General features: G+C 42.3%; 1 protein-coding gene across 1 annotated transcript in view; it reads left to right on the top strand.

Moving 5' to 3' along the window:
* The first annotated feature begins 1,694 nt into the window (after positions 1–1,694).
* Positions 1,695–23,878, top strand: part of LOC138774793 (transmembrane channel-like protein 2) — a 48,046-nt gene continuing 25,862 nt past the window's right edge. Inside the window, exons 1-3 of the mRNA XM_069955705.1 lie at positions 1,695–1,734; positions 8,287–8,439; positions 19,672–19,762. Of these exons, the coding sequence (XP_069811806.1) occupies positions 8,342–8,439; positions 19,672–19,762 (189 nt within the window). The 5' untranslated portion in view covers positions 1,695–1,734; positions 8,287–8,341. The remainder of the gene's footprint in view (positions 1,735–8,286; positions 8,440–19,671; positions 19,763–23,878) is intronic.

The raw sequence follows: 23,878 nt of genomic DNA, 5'->3' as shown, positions 1-23,878 counted from the left end.
CTCCATCTATACAGTACATGTATATACAGGCCCCCTACTCCATCTATTCAGGACATATATATACAGGGCCCCTACGCCAACTATACAGTACATGTATATACAGGACCCCCTACTCCTCCATACAGTACATGTATATACAGGGCACTACAGGTATACCAAACTGTGACTGGGTAACACTGCCACACCAGACCTGACCAATACGCCATACTGTGCTGGATAACACTGTCATACCCGACCTGACCAATACGCCATACTGTGACTGGATAACATGTCATATCAGACCTGACCAATGCCGCATACTGTGCTGGATAACACCGCCATACCAGACCTGACCAATACTGCCATACTGTGAATGGATAACACCGCACCCACCCAGACCTGACCAATACGCTATACTGTGCTGTAACATTGTCATACAGACCTGACCAATACCGCCATTCTGTGACTGGAAACACTGCCATACCAGACCTGACCAATACCGCAAACTGTGACTGGGTAAACACCGTCCCCAGAAACGCAGTCCTGACCAATACCCCATACTGTGACTGGATACACCATCATATCAAGACCTGACCATACTGCCATACTGTGACTGGATAACACCGCTAGTACCAGACCTTACCAATACCACCATACGATGACTGGATAACACCGCCACACCAGACCTGACCAATACCGCCATACTGTGACTGGATAACACCACCATACAACAATGACACCATACCGACACACTGTGACTGATAACACTACCATACGGTGAAAATCAACCTTGCAGGTATACAGGGACACTACAGGTATACAGGACCCCACAACTATACACTACAGGTGCATGGACCTCCACAAAACTATATACTACAGGTATACAGGCCGCCCAACTTTACACTACAGGTATACAGGACCCCAAAACTATACACTACAGGTATACAGGACCTCCACCAACTATATACTTCAGGTATACAGGACCTCCACCAACTATATACTACAGGTATACAGGACCCCAAACTATACACTACAGGTATACAGGACCCCAAAACTATACACTACAGGTATACAGGAACTCTACCAACTATATACTACAGGTATATAGGACCTCAAACTATACACTACAGGTATACAGGACCTCAAAACTATACACTACAGGTATACAGGACCTTCACCAACTCTATAATACAGGTATACAGCACCTTCACCAACTCTATACTACAAGTATACAGGACCCCAAATATACTACAGGTATACAGGAACTCCACCAGCTATATACTACAGCTATATAGGACCCCAAACTATACACTACAGGTATACAGGACCTTCACCAACTCTATACTATAGTTATACAGGACCCTGAAACTATTCACTACAGGTATATAGGACCCCCGAACTATATACTACAGGTATACAAGACTTCCACCAATTATACACTACAGGTATCCAGGACCCTCAACTATAAATGACAGGTATAGAAGACCTCCACCAACTATACATTACAGGTATACAGCACCAACTATATACTACAGGTATACAGGACCCCCGAACTATACAGTACAGGTATACAGGACCTTCACCAACTGTACACTGCAGGTATACAGGACCTCCCTCAACTATACACTACAGGTATACAGCCCCCCCAACTACACACTACAGGTATACAGGACTCCCCCCAAACTATACACTATAGCTATACAGCCCCCCCAACTATGCACTACAGATATGCGAGACCCCTAAAAACTATACATTGTGAGTATACAGAACCCCTCCAACTATGCACTACAGGTATACACTAATTCCACTGATTAACTCAGATGAAACAATACATTTAGCTTGGCCTCCTGGGCACCTTAGAACAAATCTAATTACACACTGACACTTTATACCCGGGCAGCGCCGGGTACATTTTCTAGTAACAAATATTATTACTTTAAAGTAATTTTTCTACTTCATCAGTGCCTTTATAAAATTTGAGGAAGACACATATATTTATGAATTAAATTAAGTAAATTACATAGTAGATACACTTACTACTTTCAGCAGCTTGCTGCTTGTAGTGGTGTACATTCACCATGTGCATTGTAGAAGCAGACTGTAATCCTCACATTGCCCATTCTCTTCAAACACAATGGCTGTAATCAGGGGCGTAATCTACAGACGTGGATCTACAAACACCAAAGGGTGTAAATTAAAAGCATTTAAAACAGATACCCCTTTATAGTAAAAAAAAATGCAATTTTCAGGTGATTATAGAGACCTCCTTGAGGCTATGTTATTCAGAATCATAATCAATTTACTCTGCTATTCTAAGCGTATTTAAAGGAAAACTCTGGCCACAACAAAAAATCTAGTGCAGGCAGGGGTGGGGGGAACATGATAAAGAATGTATACTTACCTGTCCCTGTGCCCCTGCAGTGCCGCATCACTATCTTTCTAACAGCAGTTGGACTTAAAGCGACTCTGTACCCCACAATCTGACCACCCTTGTTCCTTCGGATAGCTGCTTTTAATCCAAAGATCTGTCCTGGGGTCCGTTTGGCAGGTGATGCAATTATTTTCCCAAAAAACAACTTTAAACTTGCAGCCCTGTGTCAAATTGGTGTGGCTTAGAGTACCCATGCCCTAGAATTGTGACACCCATCCGTCCCTCCTCCCCACCCTCTTCATTACTAGGAATGCCATGGGCAGTTTTTTCCTATTTCCCACCTGTCTGAACATTTCACAGGTGCCTTAACGATCCAGCTCCTGTGCAGTGTTCACACAGGTGATGAATAGCAGAAATTGTTCTAGGGGCATTCCTAATGATGAGGAGGGTGGAGAGGAGGCATGGAGGGGTGTCACAATTCTAGGGCAAGGGTACTCTAGACCACACCAATTTGACACAGGACTGCAAGTTTAAAAGTTTAAAAGCTATCGGAAGGTACAAGCGGTTTGGGGAGGTCAGATTGTGGGTACAGAGTCGCTTTAAATTTTCTCCTGCTACATCATGACCCGGGGGAAAGTAATCACTCAGCCAGTCAGTGACTGCAGCTGTGTCCTGCCTCAGTCATTGACTAGCAAGAGAAAATAAAACAGCGCTCCATAGCATAAATCATACAGCACTACAGGACAGGGCGTGAATAAAGGCTCTTACCTGATGGTGTTGAGCAAGTCAGGCACAACACTCAAAATCGCACGTAGCCGGAACCGCTGCCACTCCCAAGTGTGTCCATATAGGATGATAGCAACAAAAGAACACTTCCACTCCGCCTAGGGATATCAGTGGGTGCAGGGGCAATGTAGACAATAATATTGGATATAAAATTATTAAAACATATATAAAACATTAACTGGCGAAACAACGCTTTTCAAAACCGATCTGGTTTCTTTCTCAAGTGTCATCAGATGAAACTGGATCGGTTTTAAAATGTTTTGTGTCACTAGTTAATGTTTTATATATGTTTTAATAAATTTTTATATCCAGTATTATTGTCTAAATTGGACCTGCGCCCACTGATATCCCTAGGCAGAGTGGAGGTGTTCTTTGTTTCAGTCATTGACTGGCTAAGTGGGCAGTCCTTAAGTCATGTTGTGACATTTCAGGAGTGGGAGCTAGAGGAGACTAATGGGGGTCCAAGATCAGTGATGTGGCACTGCAGGGGCACAGGAATGGGGTAAGCGTAATTTTTTTATTAGGTTAATATAAGTTTGCTGAAGTGTCCTTCTTATCATTAAACACTTGCCCATGTATGTCAACCAAAATTTTGATGTATAGAAAGATTTTTTAAAAAGCTAGACCTACCAGTTAGCCTTACTTTAATCTCATTGTCCTGCAAATACTAGAGGAACTTATTAAGTCTTTACTTGACATCTGTCATACAAATATTCGTTTTGATGAGCTGTCTCCATGCTATAGTTGATTTCTCATATTACCGTGTTTGCCCAAAAATAAAACAGTGCCTTATATTAATTTTGCTCCCAAAGAGGCACTATGTCTTATTTTCGAGGGATGTCTTTCCCTCCCCCCAGCTGGATATCGGTCTTCCCCCTGAACTCCCCCAGAACCCCCCTAGCATAGTCACCAACATCCTCAGTGTAGGGGTGCAGCAGAAGTGCAGTAGCAGCTGGACCAGGAGCATGCAGCGCCAGCTGTGAAGGTCCACGAGGGGATTAGGTGAGTTGCACAGGGGGAGGGGGGATGGAGCGACAGGGGGCATCCTTACTTTGGGGGTACCTCATTTTCTGGGGGATGCCTTATTTTAGGCTAGTTGGTAGGCTAGTTAGGGTGTCTTATTTTAGGAGGATGTCTTATTTTTGGGGAAACACTGTACATATACATATTTCTGTCTGATTGCAACATTGGTCTTACCCAAAACCTCATAAAGAGGTTAGTAATATGACAAGGCATATGTAGTGCCCATTGCCATTCCTTTTTACTATAAATAGAATCCACCATTGAACACAAAAAATGTCCCCAAATATCAACACTTAAAGCTCCTTTACCAATTCTTCATTTTTACCATTTAAATTATTAGTCTGCAAAACAAACCTGTATTCCTTTAAATTGTGCTTGTTTTTAGATGTATGAAGTAAAGATTCATCTCATCAGCCACATACAATAAAGGTCATTCCCTGGGGCATTACTCAATGAGAGTATTCTCTAATAATGTGCTCTGTAAAAAACAGGCCCGGAAGGTATAAAGAAGGTTTAAAGTAAGAGGCTATAAAGAAGAACACTCTGACAATGGAATATTAAAAGGTGTGACAGGTGGAAGAACATACAGATTTGTTGTGAGCCCAGTAGTGTAGCTACTGTTAAAGGGGTAGTGCGGCGGTAAAGAATTATTCACAGAATAACACACATTACAAAGTTATACAACTTTGTAATGTATGTTATGTCTGTGAATGGCCCCCTTCCCCGTGTCCCACCACCCCCGCCCGTGTACCCCGAAGTGTGTGGTGCATTATACATTACCTGATCTGTGTCGAGGGCCGTCCGCCATTTTGTGCCAAACGTTATCTTCGGACGGACGAATCCCTGCCGCCCGCCCCCCCTCCGCCGTGTCATCAGCTGCTCAGCCGCGATTGGCTGAGCACAGTTATGCTCAGCCAATCGCGGCTGAGCATCGGATGACGCTGCAGAGGGCGGCCGGCATTTGGAACTGTTCGCCGGCCGGCCGATGAAGACTTTACTGACTGAAGATCGGAGACGGGGTCGGCACGTGACAGGTAATGTATAGCGCACCACACTTCCGGGTACACGGGTGGGGGTGGTGGGACACAGGGAAGGGGGCCATTCACAGACATAACATACATTACAAAGTTGTATAACTTTGTAATGTTTGTTATTCTGTGAATAATTCTTTACTGCTGCACTACCCTTTAAGGATGGATGCCATTTATCCACCCTATACCCCGAGTAACTGTCCCTGTCCAAATTAGATCATAGGCTGGGGCGCTGGCAAATAAACAGTTGACACCAAAACAGATTTGTCACTCATTTCCTTCCTCCTTCGAGCCATGAAGTTTCTATTTATTTTTAGAAAGTTATATCGTTTATATAATCATAGTATATAGACACAATCACATGTACACAATTATAAAAATGATTGGATATTTATATATAAAAACTTGAACATAATTGGTATAAAATGCACAGGATCAGGATATGTGGGAATATAAGGTGCTTTGCTTGCATCTGCGCAGTAGGGTCTTAGGGCGTTGTCTTTGGCAAGCTGTCAATATTCTTCTTACAAACAGGAAACTTCTGTATGTAGGTTTCATCTTGTGTAAACAGCAGTTAAAGCCACAAGATAATATGATTATATGATTATTTAAGAATATAATGTCTCACATGAAGAGTTCAAATGTTTTATATCACTTATGATCATTACCTTGACATTACCATAGAGGCAGACCACACGCCTGCTATGGGAACAGTGCGGTTGGAGTGATGAATCCTAGCTACAGTATGCTCCTGTTTGAGCCTATATTGGTGGGTTAGCGGCTTTTTAGGTTATGTGTTCACAGGCTGTTTTCCTCCACTCAAAGCATGGGAACAAATTTGAGCACTGCTGGCTGTGACAGTTTCTAGTCACACTGACCTCTGACCTCTTCAGACAGAGAGTGCAGCGTGAAGTGCTCACAGTTTTTACAGATTTTTTTTCTTTGACTTTGCTACCTTTTTTCAAAATGACATAAATCTTTGAGAACCGTTCATATATAAAGTGATCCCACAACATACAATGCTACAGACAGTTCACATCTGCAGAAAAAAAACAGCTGATTGACCAACAAAAGTGGCCATTTTACTGGTAAAACCCCAGTATTAGTGAAGTGCATGCACTGGTTGGCTGTCTGGTATCTCTTCTCTACAGTACAGTGTGATACTACATGTCCTGTACTGCTCTTTACCTGGGCCAGGATGAGTTGCTTCTTTTGGCACCAGATGAGGGCGGCTTCATTTTTATTTTTCTGGAACCCCCTGTAATCTGTACAGGACCCTGAAACTGCTCCAGTCCTCTACATAGAAAGTAATTTAGAGTCTCTTGTAGCTCTTTCTGACTGCTGTATGTAAGGACTTGCTGTATTCATATTAGTTTTCTGCTTATTTTCCTTTTGGAAAATACATGTTTTGGTCTCAACATACCATGGTTTTAACCTACAATGGTTTTCCTGGAACCAATTAATATTGTATGTTGAGGGACCACTAAATATATATAATCTCAATTAGTAAGCATTCTACAATACAATACAAAACATACAACATACGTACAAGATGTTTAAGTTCAGTATGAATCACAGAAAATTGGTGAGTATCATTTAGTGATAGTGTCCCACAGCCGGAAGGCCTTCCCCTACCCAGGAAGTTTAATCCCTTAACAACAGATGACGTGAATTTATGCCATGCATTTCCGTTACTTAGTGACGGATAGCAGGGGCTCTATGACGTCAGCTCAGGACCTGAGCCTGCTTCATAGAGGTTCAGTTACAGCCTGGTCCTCACCGTCAATGGCAGGCCACCACGATTGCACAGCTGCCTGTTGTTAACCCCTTAAAACGCTGTGGCATATGTCTCAATTACCGATCGAGACCCCCACAGCGTGACTGCGGGTGTCCCAATCAAATTGCCTGACTGCCAGATGTACATAACATACCTCCAACCAGTCTGATATTTAGTCTTCTGGCAGGCTCTATAAGAAGATAGGATAACAAAGATTAATGGTGCATTTACACAGACAGATTTATCTGACAGATCTTTGAAGCCAAAGCCAGGTACAGACTATAAACAGAGATCAGGTCATAAAGGAAAGACTGGGATCTATCACCTTTTCAAATCCATTCCTGGCTTTGGCTTCCAAAATCTGTCAGATAAATCTCTCTGTGTAAAAGCACTCTTAAGCTATGCAATGGCATAGCTTTGATCACTGTATGCAATCTAATGATTGCAGGTAATTAGCTCCTTAGGGGGACTTAAAAAGTGTTAAAAATTTTTTTTAAATATGGTAAAGGTTTATATCATCCCCTTTCCCATTTTAGCAATAAAACACATAAAATAAATTATCATATTATATATCTTGTCTTGTCCAATCCATTAAGATATAACATTGTTGTTCCCACACAGTGAATAGTTTAAAGGAAAAGAGGAAAAAAAAACGCCAGGATTGCTGATTTTCTGTTGCAATATATATATATAAAAAAAAATTGTGAGATCATGGCGCAAAAATTAGATCCCATACAGCCCCTAGGTGAAAAAATATAACTTTTCTAAGAGTCACAATAGAGCCATTTTAATTATAATTATTTGCAAAGACAAAAGTTAAGTTATTAAAAAGAATAGTAAAACATTAGAAAAGCTATTTAAATATGCATATCATTGTGTTCGGAGTGACCTATAGAATAAAGATATCATGTCAGTTTTACCCTATCGTATTGCATAGACACCCCCCCCCCTCCCAAAAGTTACAACATTCCTTTTTTTCCTAATTGCATCCCATAAATAATATTTTTGGGGTTTCATCATACATTTTATGGTGGATTAAAAGGCACCATTTGTTCCTAAAAAAAAACAAGCCCTTATGTAGCCCTGTACATAGTGAAATAAATGTGCAATAGCTCGTGTAAGGTGAGGAGGAAGAAACTAAAATGCAAAAATGAACATTGGCGCGGTCATTTACGCTATTTTGGGCTGGGTCATGAAATGGTTAAGTTTGCCAAGGGTAAACCATCTGTCTGTCATATAACCAGAATTCAATTGAAATCTAGCTTGCTTTTATGTCAATCATCACACAGATAAGCTTTTATTTTGTCTTTATTTTACAGCGATTCCCAATCTTCAGCTTCCTCTGATGATGAAGAATCATTTACTGAAGAAGAGATGGTAAAATTGATGGAACAGGTTGAGGAGAAAAAGAAGTTGATTGCTACTATTAGGAATAAGCCATGGCGCATGAAGAAAAAACTTACCATTTTAAGGTACTATACAAATAGCAAATTCTGTTTATTGGAAAACAAAGACAGATGTTTGTTGTCTCTGAATCCTATGCCTGCACTGGAAATAAAACATTATGGCCCAGATAATCAAAGGGTGTAAAATATACACTGGTGTAAACTGTCCACAGTACCAATCACAGCTCAGCTTTCATGTTACCAGAACTGAAAGGTGTGAGTAGTTGCTGTCAGTAGTTTACACCAGTATATATTTTACACCCTTTGATAAATCTCCCACTATGTTTTTATTGTACTATTCAATAGCCGTAAAAATAATAGCAAATTAATTATAATCCACGTGTTAAAGGGGTTATCCACCTAAGAGCAAAAAAATTAAATGCTAGCTGGTCTTACCCACCAAGCCCCCCTGAGTATTTTGAGTCATCTCCTGTCTTTCTAGCTGCTGCCATTCCTGAGTTACAAGTTTTTCTACAAGTTGATGTTTAACCAAGATAGGAAACTAAATTTCCCATCATGCAGTTCCATAATTGGTCCACTTGCGTACTCGCCCCCTTAGCTTCCTTTCCTGTCCACTTGCGGTCATTACTATTGCACAGTAAAAACAGGACTGTTTTTTTTCCACTGATTTTGCATCACATCCCCCCAATATGTATTCCATACTAGCTGATGATGTAGCAGAGCTGACACGCAACGCCAGACAGCCATCTTTTAATAAACAACAGTCGCAAATTATTTTTTAGATAATGATTTTGTGGAAACATAACCTAAAACTATGTTCACACACTGTACTTTCCAACTCACTGTTTGGCATTTGAGAAGCTGTTTAATAGGTGTTATATTGTAACCAGTAGTGTATTGCTATGTTCTCACACTGAAATGACGTACGTTTTTATTTGCCGATTGTTATTTTACAATAATGCCCATTATTATAAAATACAGTGGTGCCTTGGATTACGAGCATAATTCGTTCTGGGACCGTGCTTGTAATCCAAATCACTCTTAAACCAAAGCAAATTTTCCCATAAGAAATTATTAAAATGCAGACAAATGGTTCTACGCCCCCAAAATAATGATTTTTTTATTGTAAATAAGAGGTAAAATAAATGAAACAAACATTTAGAAAGTTGGATATGTCACATTATAAGTTACTGTACAGTATAGCAATCAGCATATGGAGTATAAGGTATAGTAAGTGCATAAACCTGAAAAAATAGCCGCAGTGTGTATAGCTGAGTGTAAGTGCAGGCAAATTATACCAGCACTGTGAATAGCTGAGTGTGAGTGCAGGCACATTATAGTAGGAATGAAGAGGATAGGAAACACAAGGGCTGACAGAGACTGCAGGGAGCATGAAGGAATGAGCCTGAGATATGTGGAAGCATAAATGCAACATTCTGTCCGTAGAGAGAGGGGTTATAGCTATGGAGAGATTACCTCCACAGTCCTGTCCCCTGATCCAAGCCCCAGCCTGAAGTGGATCTGCTATGATTTGGTAAGTGAGGAAGACCTCCTGGGTTAGAGTACAGTGCTGTAGACCCCGCTATGCAGACCATGCCCCTCCCGCACTCCCCCTCCCACCCAGTACAGGGAGCTCTTAAACCAAAGCAATGCTCTTAAACTAAGTCACAATTTTGAAAAACTGTGAGCTTTTCTTGCAAATCGCTCTCAATCCAAGATACTCTTAAACCAAGGTACCACTGTAATGTCTGTTGTTATAAGATAACAGACAATATTTGCCATTAACCCTTAGATGACCCAGGGCGTATAGTTACGCCATGGAAGTCTGTCCCCAGACGACCTAAGGCGTAACTATGCGTCCTGGTTGTTTCTCCGGCTATGAAGCGCACTCCGGAGCGGAGCGCGCATCTCCACCACAGGTTTTCAATTGGGTTGAGATCTGGACTATTTGCAGGCCATGACATCGACTGAATGTGTCTTTCTTCAAGGAATGCCTTCACTGTTTTTGCCCTATGGCACGATGCATTGTCATCTTGGAAAATTATTTCATCATCTCCAAACATCTGTTCAATTGAAGGGATGAGAAAACTGTCCAAAATGTCAATGTAAACTTGTGCATTGATGGAAGAATTAACCACAGTCATCTCCCCAGTGCCTTTGCCTGACATGCAGCCCCATATCATCAAGGACTGTGGAAATTTGGTTGTTTTCTTCAGGCAGGCCTCTTCATAAATCTCACTGGAACGGCACCAAACAAAAGTTTCAGCATCATCACCTTGTCCAATGCAGATTCTTGACTCATCACTGAAGACAACTTTGATCCAGTCATCCACAGTCCATGATTGCCTCTCCTTAGCCCATTGGAGTCTTGTTTTTTATGTTTAGGTGTCAATGCTGGTTTTCGTTTAGCTTTCCTGTATAGAAATCCCATCTCCTTTAGGCGATTTCTTAAGGTTTGGTCACATACATTGACTCCAGCTTCCTCCCATTTGTGCTTCATCTGTTTAGTTGTACTTTTTCGGTTTTCAAGACAAATGGCCTTAAGTTGTTTGTCTTGACGCTTTGATGTCTTTCTTGGTCTACCAGTACGCTTGGCTTTAACAACCAGTCCATATCTTGGATACAACTGACTGTGAACAGCCCACATCTTTAGCAACCATGCATGAAGGGTTACCTTCTTCAAGAAGTTTCACAATCCTCTCTTTTGTTTCAAGGGACATTTCTTTTGTTGGAGCCATGGTTCTCGCCACTCCACTTCGTCCAGCAGCCCTCCAAGGTGTCATGACTGCAGGTGTTTTTAACTGCAGACTAACGGGCACATCTAATCTGGGGCAGATGTCCATTTAGGGAAAGGAAATAGACTGGGTGTGTCCTTTTTTTCTACCTCCAATTTGAGTGATTCCACACTTTTTTCCTCAGAATTGAGTGATTCCATATTTATTTCCCTGTGCTTGGTCAATAAAAGTATCATTCACTAACTTCCACAATGTTTTCTCTTCATTTCTTTGAGTGTTCCTGAAAGCCAACAAGTTGCACTTTGGAATGACCTTAATATTGTATCATGTTTTTGATCTGAGTTTGTTTTACAGCATGAAATGTCTGAATGAGTGCTCATCCAAGACTGGTGATTCCATACTTTTTACCAGGGGTTGTAGTAGTTAATCCCCCCAAATATGGTCACAATAGTGGCCCACAATAGTCTGGCAGATTGCAGCCCTGAAGATTAAAAACTGGGTGCTCTGGGTGGCCGTCTAGACCGTCTATATTATAATCCTGATGTCCATGCTATGTGCCAATGTCGGCACAGACAGGTACAGGTACCTCATGCTTCACCAGACTGTGAGGTGTGCCTCCCAGTTTAAGAAGTGCTGTGCTAAAGCAACCAAAGCACTGTTGTCTGAACAAATATATTAGGATAAAATGTCATATCATCTATGTTGCTGCTTTATTAACCCCTAGAGGACCCATGACATACAGGTACGTCATGGATGTCTGTCACCAGAGGACCCATGAAGTACCCGTATGTCATAAGCTACTGCAGCGCTGTAACGCCTGGAGTAGTGGATCCACTGGACCGTCACCAGCGATGGCACTAACCTCACCAGGGAGCGGAGTCTAAGGGGCCGCTGGTTTTCACCAGAGCCCGCCGCAAGGCGGGACGGACTTGCTGCGGCAGGCGACCCCCAGGTCGCTACCCCTGGCTTGGTTGCTAGCGACGGCAGGTGAGGTGTGGCAGGAGCAGTAGGCAGGAGATAGTGCAGGCAGAGGACAGTAGACGTGCTCGCAGGTGGCGGACAGGACTCAGGAACAATGGGAAGGCAGCGGGCAAGGACTAGGGACAAGGACTGAAGACAGAAACAAGGGACAAGGACTAAGGTCAGGAACAACAGGGAGCTGGGCCAAACGCTATGGGAAGCATGCAGAGGCTCCAACACCTGGAAGGGGGCAGGGCTGGAACTTATAGGGGAGTGATTGACAAACAGACCAATTAGGAGCGCACTGCCCCTTTAAATCTGAGACAGCCGGCGCAGCCGGCACAGCGACGGACAGGAGCGTGGTGAGGTGAGGCGCCCCTCGGGGCCGAAGCAACAGCAGCGCCGGGTCCCTGCCTGCGGACATCGGCTGCTGCAGATGTAGGAGAGAGGGTGCGGCGGCGGTCCGGAGCATGGGACGCCGCCGTGACCCTAACAAGCGCTAAGAAGCAGCCAGGCCCTCACCGTTAATGACAGGCTGCACCAATCGCACTGCAGACTGTCATTAACCCCTTAAACGTGTAAGGAACAGTTGCAGCTCCTGTCACTTACCGATCGCTGTATCGGACCACCTCAGGTCTCTTACCTTCCTCTGTGTGGTCCGATCGGCGCTCTGCTCATTGAGTCTGCCACAGGCAATTTTATTAATAATTAATTGCAAAAAAAAAAGGATTTTATATATATATATTTATATATATATATATATATATATATATATATATATATATATAATAAAAATGAAAATCTGTCTGTCTGTCCCGTATAGACTTCCAAACGCCTGAACCGTTTGACCCCAAATTTGGCACATAGATACATTGGGTACCCGGGAAGGTTATTGCAAAGGTCCCGTCCCCGCCTGATGTACAGGAGGGGAGGGGGAGGGGGGCGCGCCCCATAGAGATGAATGGGAAAATCTCCACACTACACACACAGGTGATATAATCAGCTGCATGTCTCCAGCAGTAAACGGCAGTTGGAATCCTTAGCAACCAATAGGATTACTGCTTTCATTTTCACAGGGAGCAATGGTTGCTAGGGAAGCTGCCTCACAACATCCACAGAAATAACTGGTAGACCCCCTACTCCATCTATACAGTACATGTATACAGGACCCCCTACTCCATCTATACAGTACATGTATACAGGGCCCCCTACTCCATCTATACAGTACATGTATACAGGACCCCCTACTCCATCTATACAGTACATGTATACAGGACCCCCTACTCCATCTATACAGTACATGTATACAGGGCCCCCTACTCCATCTATACAGTACATGTATACAGGACCCCCTCTCCAACTATACAATAGATGTATACAGGACCCCTACTCCATCTATACAGTACATGTATACAGGACAGTATTACCAGCTGCTGCTGCCCTAAGCACTAAACCTGAAGGTGCCTCATCCTCACTCACCAATTAGCATCAGGATAGGTAGGTAATAGCTCCAGAGGTCACATTTAACACCGCCACAGCAAGCCTGATTAATACCGCTATACTGTGACTGGATAACACTGTCATACCAGACCTGACCAATACCGCCATACTGTGACTGGATAACACTGCCATACCAGACCTGACCAATACCGCCATACTGTGACTGGATAACACCGCCATACCAGACCTGACCAATACCACCATACTGTGCTGGATAACACTGTCATACCACACCTGACCAATACCGCCATACTGTGACTGGATAACACTGTCATACCATACCTGACCATACCGCCATACTGTGACTGGATGACACTATCATACCAGACCTGACCAATACCGCGATACTGTGACTGGATAAAACTGCCATACCAGACCTGACCAATACCGCCATACTGTGACTGGATAACACTGCCATACTAGACCTGACCAATACCACCATACTGTGACTGGATAACACTGTCATACCAGACCTGACCAATACCGCCATACTGTGACTGGATAACACCGCTATACCAGAACTAACCAATACCACCATACCCCCCTTGAGAAGACACTAGATTTTCTGGCATGTCTGAACGGGAGGATACTGCCCCTCTGCAAGATGCTACTCTACGCACCAGACCATGGGTGCCTAATGGTAAATACGACCCTGCAGGTATACAGGACACTACAGGTATACAGGACCTCAAAACTATACACTACAGGTGCACGGGACTTCCACCAACTATATACTTAAGGTATACAGGACCCCAAACTTTACACTACAGGTATACAGGACCCCAAAACTATCCACTACAGGTATACAGGACCTCCACCAACTATATACTTCAGGTATACAGGACCTCCACCAACTATATACTACAGGTAAACAGGACCCCAAACTGTACACTACAGGTATACAGGACCCCCAAACTATACACTACAGGTATACAGGAACTCCACCAACTAAAAACTACAGGTATATAGGACCCCAAACTATACACTACAGGTATACAGGACCTCAAAACTATACACTACAGGACCTCCACCAACTCTATGCTACAGGTATACAGCACCTTCACCAACTCTATACTACAGGTATACAGGACCCCCAAACTTTACACTACAGGTATACAGGACCTCCACCAACTATATACTACAGGTATACAGCACCCCCACCAACTCTATACTACAGGTATATAGGACCCCAAACTATACACTAAAGGTTTACAGGAACTCCACCAACTATATACTACAGGTATATAGGAGCCCAAACTTTACACTACAGGTATACAGGACCTTCACCAACTCTATACTACAAGTATACAGCACCTTTACCAACTCTATACTACAGGTATACAGGACCCCCAAACTTTACATTACAGGTATACAGGACCTCCACCAACTACATACTACAGGTATACAGGACCCTCAAACTATACACTACAGGTATACAGGACCCCCGAACTATATACTACAGGTATACAAGACCTCCACCAATTATACACAACAGGTATACAGGACCCTCAAAGTATAAACTACAGGTATACAAGACCTCCACCAACTATACATTACAGGTATACAGCATCAACTATATACTACAGGTATACAGGACCCCCGAACTATACAGTACAGGTATACAGGACCTTCACCAACTATACACTGCAGGTATACAGGACCTCCTCACTTATACACTACAGGTATACAGCCCCCCCCCCGAACTACACACTACAGGTATACAGGACCCCCCAACTATACACTATAGGTATACAGCCCCCCAACTATGCACTAAAGAAATGCAAGACCCCTAAAAACTATACACTGTGGGTATACAGAACCCCTTCCAACTATGCACTACAGGTATACACTAATTCCACTGATTAACTTAGATTAAACAATATTTTTAGCTTGGCCTTCTGGGCACCTTAGAACAAATCTAATTAACACACTGACACTTTATACCCGGGCAGCGCCGGGTACATTTTCTAGTATATATATATATATATATATTTTTTTTTAAAAACAGAGAATCTGTGTAAACCTGCATATGGTTGTGTTCGGACTGACTTATAGAATAATGGTATCATGTAGCTTTTACCGTATAGTTACGTAGACACAGGAACCCTCCAAAAGTTACAATATTGCAATATTTTTTCCAATTTCACCAATTTATATTTTCATAAATAATATTTTGGTGGTTCTGTCATACATGTTATGGTAGAATTAAAGATGCCATTGCAAAGTACAACTATTCCTGAAAAAAATAAGCCCTTGCATGGCCTTGTAGATAGAAAACTGAAAGTGCTGGAGCTCTTAGAAGGGGAGGAGGGAAAAAAACGAAAATGCAAAAATGAAAATTTGCGCTGTCCACTGGGTCATTTTGGGCTTGGTCTTCAAGGGGTTAACAAAGATTTTGGGGAGAAAAAATTTAAATCTTTTACTCATGAAAACTTTTGAAAAAATTACAAAATACTGTGAGTTCAATTTCCAGCATATAAATATAAATTTATAACTAGCAAAATAGAATTTCCCTAACAAACCCCAAAAACGGGCATGTCTCTGAACATGAATCCTTTAGCTTGGACACTGGTTTTGACATGTTTACCTTAAAGTCCGTAAAGCCTCGGTTGCGAGTTGACTAAAAGGGGCCACCCTGTTGTTATACTCCCAAAACGGCTGTCTGTGGATGGAAGCCTGCCTTTGCAAGCCCTTGTCATGATCTCAATACTCGTACCTTGAGTTAGACATTGACAAAAAGGGGCCACCCCGTTGTTTCCCTATTTATGTTCCAATATTTGCAACCGAGTGGGACTTAAGTGGCTATCTTTCAGGGTGGTGTGGTGCTCTCCCCATCATGGAGGAACCCCGTGGTAACAGGCTAGAGATATCTGGCTATCCCGTGTTTTGAGACTCGCAACTGAGGCTCCACAGACTCTTGTTTTGCATATTTACATTTTTGTGGGCATTAGTGGAGAATCTTGATTGAGTACTTCATTGGAAATTTTTCTCTCATCTCCTTGAGTTTAGTGATTACTGTGTTTTGTTGGTTGATTTGTTACCAGCCAGAATCCTGCTCCACACTGACGAGGGGCAAATACCCCGAAACGGCTTTCTGTGGATGGATGGATGCCTGCCTTTGCAAGCCCTTGTCATGATTGCAATACTCGCACCTTGAGTTAGGAGTTGACAAAAAGGGGCCACCCTGTCGTTTCCCTGTTTATGTTCCAATACTCGTAACCGAGTGGGACTTAAGGAGCTATCTATCACGGTGGCGTGCTGCTCTCCCCATCCCGTGGCAACAGGCTAGAGATAATAATTAAAATTTGGGGGGGCATCAGTGGAGACTCTTGAATGAGTACTTCATTTGAATTTTTTTGCTGATCTCCTTGAGTTCAGTGATTACTGTGTTTTTTGCACAATATGCACTTAACACATTTTTATTTATTTCCTCCATTGTAATGGTACCGTAGATTTCAGTGAACTCACCCAGACGGTACCAATAAACGGTAACAATAGATGTTCAGAGAATCAAAATATTTGGATAGATCTGTGAAACCAGAGCTGTGTCATCAAATAACTGTCGTAGTGTTATCTAGATACGGATCACAATTACTGGTTTAATTAAAGGCACATAGTAAAGTAATCCTGCTATCACAATTACCCGGAGTTGTAGGATCTTAGAAAGAATACTGCCATGTAAATGACACACAGAGCAGAAAATGTCTTGGGATTGAAATAATCTACGAATCTATGTAACTGTAAAAAAAAATTGGTAAAGTAAGAGTATTGATATAAGAAAACTGCAGCATTTCCACAGTAGCCAACCTGCTCCAAAATTGTGTATATTAGTGCAAGCTTGTTAAGGATCTGCAACTGACAGTTTTGGTGCGGATTATGTAAATGAAAAATGTAAATAGAAAAAAGCCAATGGCCTAGATTTACTATAAGGGTACGTTCACACGTACCGACTCGCAGCCGAAATCTCGCTGCAAGTGTAGCAGCGAGATCCGCTACGAGTCAAGCTCCTGGCAGGTGTCTGTCAGTACATAAGTATGTAATGCAGCTGCCCCCTTAACCCCCTTAACTTTACCTCTCTCCTTGCTGCACAGGGTCCCAGCATCCTGCTCTCCCACCCAGCCAATCAGTGTGTTGCCCAGCCGCAGCCACTAATTGGCTGGGCGGGAGAGCAGGACACCGGGACCCCGTGCAGCAAGGAGAGAGCTAAAGTACATACAGACAGTGGGGGAGCCGAGCCGCAGTCGAAGGGGTTAAGGGGTGGCTGCATTACATACTGACAGCTGTCTTTCAGACCGCTGCGAGTATGTACTGACAGACACCTGCCAGGACCTTGACTCATAGCGGATCTCCCTGCAAAACTCGCTGCGAGTCAGTATGTGTGAACGAACCCTATCTGTGCAAACTTAGAGAAAGCAGTCTTCAAATGCACCAGGTTTATCAATGTGTGGCAGGCTGTTTGATGAATCTGGCAGATCTAACTACTCAAAGACTGTCTACTCAAAGTTTAGATCAACTATTAGTTTGCCTAATGGATGGCAAAAGTTGGCACATTTTTTGTGCGCAGTGTCATACCTATGGCCACACACCCGCTTTTTGGACCTGGTGAAAAAATGTTTTGGCAGCAGTATTCTGGCGCAGACACATTGGTACATCTTGGCTAATTAATGTAAAGTTGGGGCGGTTAGGGTACTGTTACATGGAGCGATTTTTAACGCTTAAAGGATCGCAAAACAAGATTGTATATCGTTATATAACCTGTATAACCTGAAATCGTTCACCATATTACACAGGGCGATAGTCGTTAGTTACGATCGTTTCTACGATCGCTATTGCAATCATTACTATGATCGTTCGCTGCTTCTGATTCCAGGAAAACAATGAACAATGTGCAATTAGACTGAACGATTAGTGAACAAATGCGGAACTTGAGCAAACGAATGTGGTATTACAGCGGACGATTTACGAACGATTAACGATAATTGTAGGTTCAGATCTAAATCAATGATCAACGACATACGAACGATTTTTCGATCGTTGCCTGCAATTACACAGAACAATTATCGTTTAAATGGAGGCATAATTTGCCGAATCGGTCTGATAAGGTCTTAAGTCTCCGAGTGTGCAAATCTACTCATGGCAGAAAAACACTGCTGATGATTGTCAATACAAAGGGGCTAAATCATATGGCCTGTGTACAAATTTAGAAATTAATTATTTTGGACACTGGTCATATAGTTTAGTCCCTTTGTAGTCACGAACATCGGCAGTGTTTGTCTGCCATGAGGAGATTTGCACACTCATGTTACACACTGAGAAAATACAGTGGAATTCCGCAGCGGAGAATCCCGCCTAGCTCAGTGTCCTGCCGTGCTCAGTTTCCCGCTGTGAGGGAATGAGAGGGCGTGCGCTAATCCGCTGACGTTGCTCTCTACTCAAAGAAATGACATGTCACTACTTTGAGCGGAGAGCAGCGGCTGCGGATGAGCGTGTACTCTCCCATTGAGATGATATGACACACTGAGGCAGGCGTAATTCTGCGGCAGAACTCTCCACAGAATTTTACTTAGTGTGAACATACCCTTAGTCATTCGCAGTGATCAGTGTTATATGATAATCATAATTATGATAGTAATTGCAGTCGTATTAACGCCTTTTCTTAGTAACTTATCCCTTTATCTAAGCGCCTATCGTTTAAAAGAAAAACACCCTAAACATTTATATTGCACTACACACTTTACCCTTTCATTGCTGCTACGCTTATTTTGTGATTGTTGCCATTATCTTTGGAGCCTGTGGTCCCAACACTATTATTCATTGAGCCTGGTGGCTTTTGTGGTTTATCTATGAACTTGTATCTGTGTATATCTATTCTAATAATGTCATTGTAAAAAATATTTTAATTAATTTAAATTAAAAAAAGATTAGAATTTTTACAATTACATTATGGTAGTTGAGCTGGCCTTCTTTTAGTTGATGTTAAACAGTAGACTACTACCACATATAATCGAGGTACATGAAATATGCTTATATTTAATGAAATAACAGTTGGAAGGTATGTTGAGGAAAAAAACAACAGCACTTTTTATGGTATTTCTCTTGTTAGGGATGCCCAAAAATTTGTGGAGAAATTTGAAGGTGCACTGGGAAAGGGAAAAGGAAAGAAATTCTATGCATACAAAGTCATGATGCTCAAGGTATGTGTTATGTTTTGTGAATTCTCTAAGCCACAATGTCTGTCATGTAGAGTCATGGAGTCAAATGTACAGATCTATCTGGTTTCCTAAGTCTGTGGGTTCCAGATTTTTCATTGATTTTCAGGTTACACTGACCTAGGCACTAATAATAAATAGGCTATTAAAGGTCCATTTACCCTCACCACTAGAGATTAACGCATCTCGAGCATGCTTTAAGATCGTACAAACCAGTGGCTGAAGAAGTTGGATGCAGCCCTAAGGCTACCTGGAAAACATGGATACAGCTAGAGACTGTATCCATGTTTTCAGAGGCTCTCTAGGGCTGCATCCAACTTCATCAGCTACTGGTAATCAAATGCAGAGTGTGCCCAAGGTTCACTCATCTCCCCACTCACTCACTACTTATTGTTATGACTCTCTTCTTTTCGAGTATTCATAATGATAGTTGGTCAGTATTAACAAAGGAGAAAATCAATGATTAAACTGTTATTTATCAGTTCTTATTATTTGTGAGACCAAAAAATAACTGTTACTTGTGATAGCAGTATAAATATAGCATAGTATAAATATAGTATATATTTGGGTATATATATATATATGAGACCCATGATATACACAAGGGGGGGGATTTATGAAGACCAGAGTACAAGTACGCTGGTCTTATACTAGGCCCCGCCCCTTTTCCCCTACAGGATTCACTAAGAGGCGCATGCCTCTTAGTGAATCTGGCCGGCGCCCAAACCTGTGCCCGGTGTCCTGCTTCCAGCAAGTGTAGATTTGGATCATGATTTACACCTGCGAACAGGTGTAAATCATGATAAATGAGGCGCGGGAGGAGGCCACGCCTCCTCCCCGCTTTGTCACGCCCACCCCCAAGCTTCCTCAGCCCCCCCATTGGGCAAGCGGGGCATCTGGCAGGCGTACGCCAGGAGTAGGGGAGAATCTGCACCTTCTCCCTGGCATACGCCTCGGGCGGACTTTTCATAAATGTCCCCCAAAGTTTTTCTGACTAGAGAACAGCCAGGTCCTGGGGGTCAGTAGTGTGAGCTATTTTCCCCCAAGGTGATGGGCTCTGTTGTGAAATACTGGTCACAATTTAAAAAATTCAGTAATTAAATTATACCACTAAAACATAAGTAGTTACTGCCACCTCCATTATGTGACTGGATAACAACCACCATAATGTGGTGCTTTGCTAGTAGAGTCTGCCACACTACATTATTGATTCTGTATAGTGAACAGTGTATACATAAAAAATCCAAAATGCCAATGATGGCGACATCACATGCCAGGAAAAAAAAAAAAAAACAATAAAAAACAATCAGTTTCTGCATTAAAAGGTTTACCTAAGAAAACTTTCTTACAAAAACAGCATTGCCCATTTTCTCCAGGCTGTGTAGTATAGTCAGCTCTAGTAACTTCAATAGAACTGAGCTGCAAAACAACACCCAACAAATAGGGTTAAGGCTTTTTCACTCCCATTATCAAAATTAAGTCCACACCAATGACAATTTCCTAAATTATCAAGCTATGAACCCACATACCTCAAGGATAGGTGGGTATATAAAGAAACTCTATAAGGGTGTAAAATCAGGGCACTCTAAGCTACTAAATGGTATCAACATCGCTCACTTGACTACAGGTTCTGTTCAAAATATACAGCTACCGACGTGATGTTCGAAGAGGACGCATAAGCGTGGAGTGTGGTGCCCATGAAAATAAAAAGTCACAGGCGATAAGGGGGTGTGGGAACATAATAAAGAAAGTTTACTTACCCATCCCTGTGCCCCCCTAGTGCCGCTTTCCCCCCTTCTCTGACAGCCGTCAGATGTCATTCATGACCGTCTCCGTCTTACATCACGGCCCAGGGTCCTGCTACTGCAATGTCATGACCCCACTGATGGATTGCCCACTAAGCCAGTCAGTGATTGCAGTGGTGTTCTGCCCCAGTCACTCACTGGCTGAACGGGCAATCCATCAATTGGGTATGTGATGTAGCAGCAGCAGGAGCAGCTGAAGGCTGGTGGCTGTCAGCTGTCAGTAAGGCAGTGCTACGGGGGAATGGGGATGGGTACGTATACTTTTTTTTTTATGTGTTACTGCACCCTCTTCTTTCCTGTATTTTTTTTATGTCATGGGACTTCACCTTTAACTGCACCTTCACTTTTCTCTTCATTTCACCAATGAGCCCTGAAAACTATTTACATGTGGTGAGGGTCAAGAGTGACATGATGTACTAGGAAGGAATAGTAAGATGGCAAGAATGTGCTGTTAGACTTGTTAGTCATAGCTAATCAATGCAAAGTTAAATGTATAAACTTTATAATTAGACTTAGTCAGGCTAGGTTCACACTGCGTTTTTGCAATCCGTTTTTTCAATCCGTTTTTTGCAAAAAACGGATAAAAAAAACGGATGCATTTGTGTGCATCCGTTTTGATCCGTGTTTCCATTGACTTCCATTGTAAAAAAAAGGATCAAAACGGATCAGTTTTTTTTTTACGGACACAAAAACGTAGCTGACACTACTTTTGTGTCCGTTAAAAAAAAATGGATCCTTTTTTTTTACAATGGAAGTCAATGGAAAAACCGATCAAAACGGATACACACAAATGCATTTGTTTTTTTTTCATCCGTTTTTTGCAAAAAACGGGTTGAAAAAAGAAATGTGAACCTAGCCTTATCAATTAACATGAGTTTTAACAGGAAAAAAGAGCTAAAGCCCATAACGTTTATATTGATACATTACAATTCCCTTGAAGGCCTGACTAGTGGGTTCTGATAGAGCAAACAATTAAATAGTAAGCATTTGCATGGAAAACCAAGCTATATAAAATGCGAAAAGTTAATTGTCAATGCCACCGTGGCCTTAAAGTGGTTCTACCACCATAGAGACCTATCCCTTATTCACAGCATAGAAGATCAGTGTCTGACCGTGGTGGAGGGGGGTAGTTGTCTCGGTAAGGGCACTATTACACAGAGCAATAATTGGCCAAATCGGGCCAATTTGCCCCATTATTGCTCCATGTAATAGAGACACGATCAGCCCATGAAATGATCATCGGCTGATCGTTTCTTTAGGTTCATATCGTCGACCCCACATCACTACATTTAATATTGATGTATGGCCAACGGTTAACGATTAAATAAACAGTTCATACATTATCTCTCCACGCGCCTGGTCTCCTCCTGCCTTCTGCTCTCTTGCTGGCACTGTGCGCTGCACCTTTTTTGAGCTCATAAGTCGCTCAGCCAATCACTGTCTGGGACCGTCGTGGCCAGTGATTGGCTGAGCGGCTTGTGATCAGAGAAGTTGCAACGCACTGTGCTGGGAAGAGAGCAGAAGGCAGGAGGAGACCGGGAGCGTGGAGAGATAAGGTATGAATAGTTTATTTAATCATTAGTCGTCGGCCGAGAGGTAATGTATGAAGAGTTTAGGGTGATAATGATATCTGTGCAGCCCATGCTAAACGATAATTAAGCCATGTAAGAGTTAGCAGATCAGCACTTGTTTACATTATTGATAGGGCGCCATGGTGGCTCGACTAATAGGACCCCAAGTGGTGGTAAAGCCCCTTTAACACAGCCCATAGACATGCCAATTATTCAAATCCCCCCTTTAATCTTATTATTTCATAATGTTACAAATCTCAGTGATTTTTAAAGAAGTTATCTAGTGCTACAAAAACTTGGCCACTTTTGCACCCCTCTTGTCTCCAGATTGAGTGGGGTTTGAAACTAAGTTCTATTGAAGTAAGTGGAGCTCATATGATAAATGTAAAACTCAGGCATGACAAGTTCTGATGCTATCCAAGCCTTTCAGGGTCTTTTTCTTTTTATCAAGTAGCAACAAAACCCAATGTATCTAAGCCGTCAGAGAATGTGTGCTTTATAAATAATTTAAATGCATCCGATCATATATTAGTTGTATGTGATTGGCTTTGTGAGAGAGGTAAATTACATTTTGCTAAGAGCATTGAATTATATTGCATACACACACAATAGAATATGCTTTGGAGCTCTGTTAAGTGTATTCATAGCTCATTGTTATTCCTTGAGTAATGGAAATTGCAAAACAGAAAAAAGGTATGGATCAGTGCTCACAGTAAGCAACATTC

This window comes from Dendropsophus ebraccatus, unplaced genomic scaffold (genome assembly GCF_027789765.1).
Source record: "Dendropsophus ebraccatus isolate aDenEbr1 unplaced genomic scaffold, aDenEbr1.pat pat_scaffold_1114_ctg1, whole genome shotgun sequence".
NCBI classification, from domain to species: Eukaryota; Metazoa; Chordata; class Amphibia; order Anura; family Hylidae; genus Dendropsophus; species Dendropsophus ebraccatus.
Note: the sequence above shows the minus strand (reverse complement) of the source record. Positions and strands in the feature narration are given on the sequence as shown.